Source organism: Nicotiana attenuata, unplaced genomic scaffold, assembly GCF_001879085.1.
Source record: "Nicotiana attenuata strain UT unplaced genomic scaffold, NIATTr2, whole genome shotgun sequence".
NCBI lineage: Eukaryota > Viridiplantae > Streptophyta > Magnoliopsida > Solanales > Solanaceae > Nicotiana > Nicotiana attenuata.
This window is the reverse complement of record NW_017670370.1, coordinates 232,250-234,672: the sequence shown is the minus strand read 5'-3', so window position 1 is coordinate 234,672 and position 2,423 is coordinate 232,250. Positions and strand designations below refer to the sequence as shown.

The 2,423-nt window shown below is 33.2% G+C and overlaps 1 protein-coding gene across 1 annotated transcript; it reads right to left on the bottom strand.

Annotated features, from left to right (window-relative positions):
- Positions 1-1,122: 1,122 nt before the first annotated feature.
- Positions 1,123-1,677, bottom strand: LOC109238488. The gene has a single exon (XM_019404958.1). It carries the CDS (start codon positions 1,675-1,677, stop codon positions 1,123-1,125), a length of 555 nt encoding a protein of 184 aa, XP_019260503.1.
- Between the last annotated feature and the right edge of the window lie 746 nt (positions 1,678-2,423).

Below are 2,423 nucleotides of genomic sequence, written 5' to 3'. Positions count from 1 at the left end.
AAAAAAACATTGTAAAAAGTAGACCTGAGAGAATATACAAAAGTTGCCTTGTTCATTGATTACTTTATCCACGCATACGTTTTTTATTCTTTGCTCACAAGATCCAAGATTCCTCAACCATCTTTATTCCTCCTCTTTCCCTGTTGCTGTCAGGGAACAGAACCATCCAAGTCTTACAATAATTGGGTGGTAGATTTCTTTTTGTCATATTCATTGTCATTGTCTACATTTATTGCACATTTATTTTATTGCATTTATGAATCAACACGAACACACTAATTAATGTTGTTTGTCTTACCGACTTCACCTAATATTTGATCTAGATTTTATTATTCTTAACTAAGATTCACCCTTCATCTCATCATAAATTGGTTTTACTAAAAGACTTAACACTTTTTGGTCAAACATTCATAAATACCATGAAGAAAACAATAATTTGGTGTTGGATTCAGACAACGAATTATCTTTCATCATAAGAGATGGAATTAAAAATAAATTGGTGCTTTCTTATCTCATGCACAGCACTCTCATCCTTATCCAATATTAATTACTTAATGGAAACAAGTATTTTCTCCTTTCCTATTCCAATTTCCACACGAAAAACGTATTTAGGGGTTTATTCTCAAACTCTGACAATATAATATTGAAGATCAGCTCAAATAAACATGCACCTTCGTTTATTATTCTTTTGTTAATTTCCTATTTCTTTGCTTTTTTCTTGTTTTCTGTTTTTGGGTACATCAACTTCTCATTTCAAGCATTAGTGAACTTTATTACGAAGAAATACAAAATTTTGTGCAAACGCGTATAAAAAAAAAAAGGTAGAGTAGATCAAAACAATAATCCAAGCCACTCTCTGGTTGTGAATATTATATTAGTTCTAAATATTAGCATATAACCACCATACAATAGCAAGCCTGAGGATTAATTATGAAGAACTTGGTAGGAAGCGCTTTAACAAATATTAGTAAGCTTACCGAATGCAAATCTAAATTATCCGACACTATGCAGAGGATGTCAAGGGAAGAGGATGGAACGAGAAGATCATGTGAAAGAAAGAAAAATGAATGCCAAAGTGAAAAGAAGAAAGCAACTTTTCCTACTATGCAGAAGATTATTAAGTCACTGACATCCATAATCTTCAACACTTAATCTACTATTTCCAGAGTTACTATATCCATAATCTACAGGAGAACCACTCTCTTGAAAATATTCTTGCTTTTGTTCCTTATTAGCAGCTTCGACATGAGAGTAATGAGAACCCTCCCCTATTGAACTTTCAAGAAAATCATCTGTTTGTGGTCCAAAACTTAAGTTAATAGGACCCCTTTGGTTCTTGATTGGAGAAGTGTGACAACCAGTGTATTGTTGTACAACTGCTCGAAAATTCGATATGCTGGCATTAACAAGAGTAGTAGGAGTTTTCTTGGAAGCTCTTGATCTCCTTCTCACTGGTTTTGATATAGTACTAGTTTTAGGGCTCAACTGATGGTCACCATTTCCAGAAGAATTTTCAGGACTTAAATTGGAATACTGATAATCACTACTTATTGTAACATGACTTGGATAGGTAGTAGTAGTGTTCATGATTGTAGAATCTTGAGAGAAACTTTCATAAGGGGTATTTGCTAGTTCAAAATGATCTGTTTGTTGGTAATATGGCATTTGGATATCCATATTCCATTGAGTAGGAGAAGTTGGGATAGTGTTGTTATTCATGTTGTTTGTGGGGTTTATGGTTAGGTGGATAACCTCTCTATATAGCTCTCAGTGTTTTTCTTCACTAGCCAGTTTGTCATAGAATTATGAATCAAATGCTTTGGCTTTTAAGATCTATACAAGACTTATTAGTCAAAGTTAGACATTTTTGTCTTGATGTTCCTGTTCAACTATAAGACAATCTTGACTTTTGACCATTCAAATGTTGAGGTAAGAGAAGTAAATTTTTTTCCACCCCCCCCCCCCCCCCCCCCCCCCAAAATAATAAAAAACCAGCTTCATCAATTCCCTCTTCCAAGTTACTGATTTTATACTTCATTTCTTTTACCAGGAGTACTGTTTTTTCTGCCATCTTGTGGGGCTAGGTTTGAGAGAGGGTGTATAGAAGCCTAAGGGATATGTTGTTTCTTGGAAATAACATGCATGCTACATGACAAATAAATAAAGGAAATAGAATTCTTGGAAAGGAAGATGAATCATATCTAAGAAAATCTACTACTCTATTACTTTAATTTCTAGTGCACATGTCATGTGAGGAAATAAAATGCTTTTTTTCAAAGCTAAAAAGATTAATAGGAAAATCAAATTGTACTCCTCTTGTTTTGAAAAGATTGAAGAGGTTCATAGCACGAGGGCCAAATTAATCTTTCTAATTTTAATCTCAATTCAAATGTCAATTTGTTAAAGTTTTTAAAATAAATTTA

What these genes read in the sequence shown, in the direction of transcription:
- LOC109238488 (XM_019404958.1), bottom strand. Translation starts at nt 1,677, where the DNA reads ATGGATATCCAAATGCCATATTACCAACAAACAGATCATTTTGAACTA.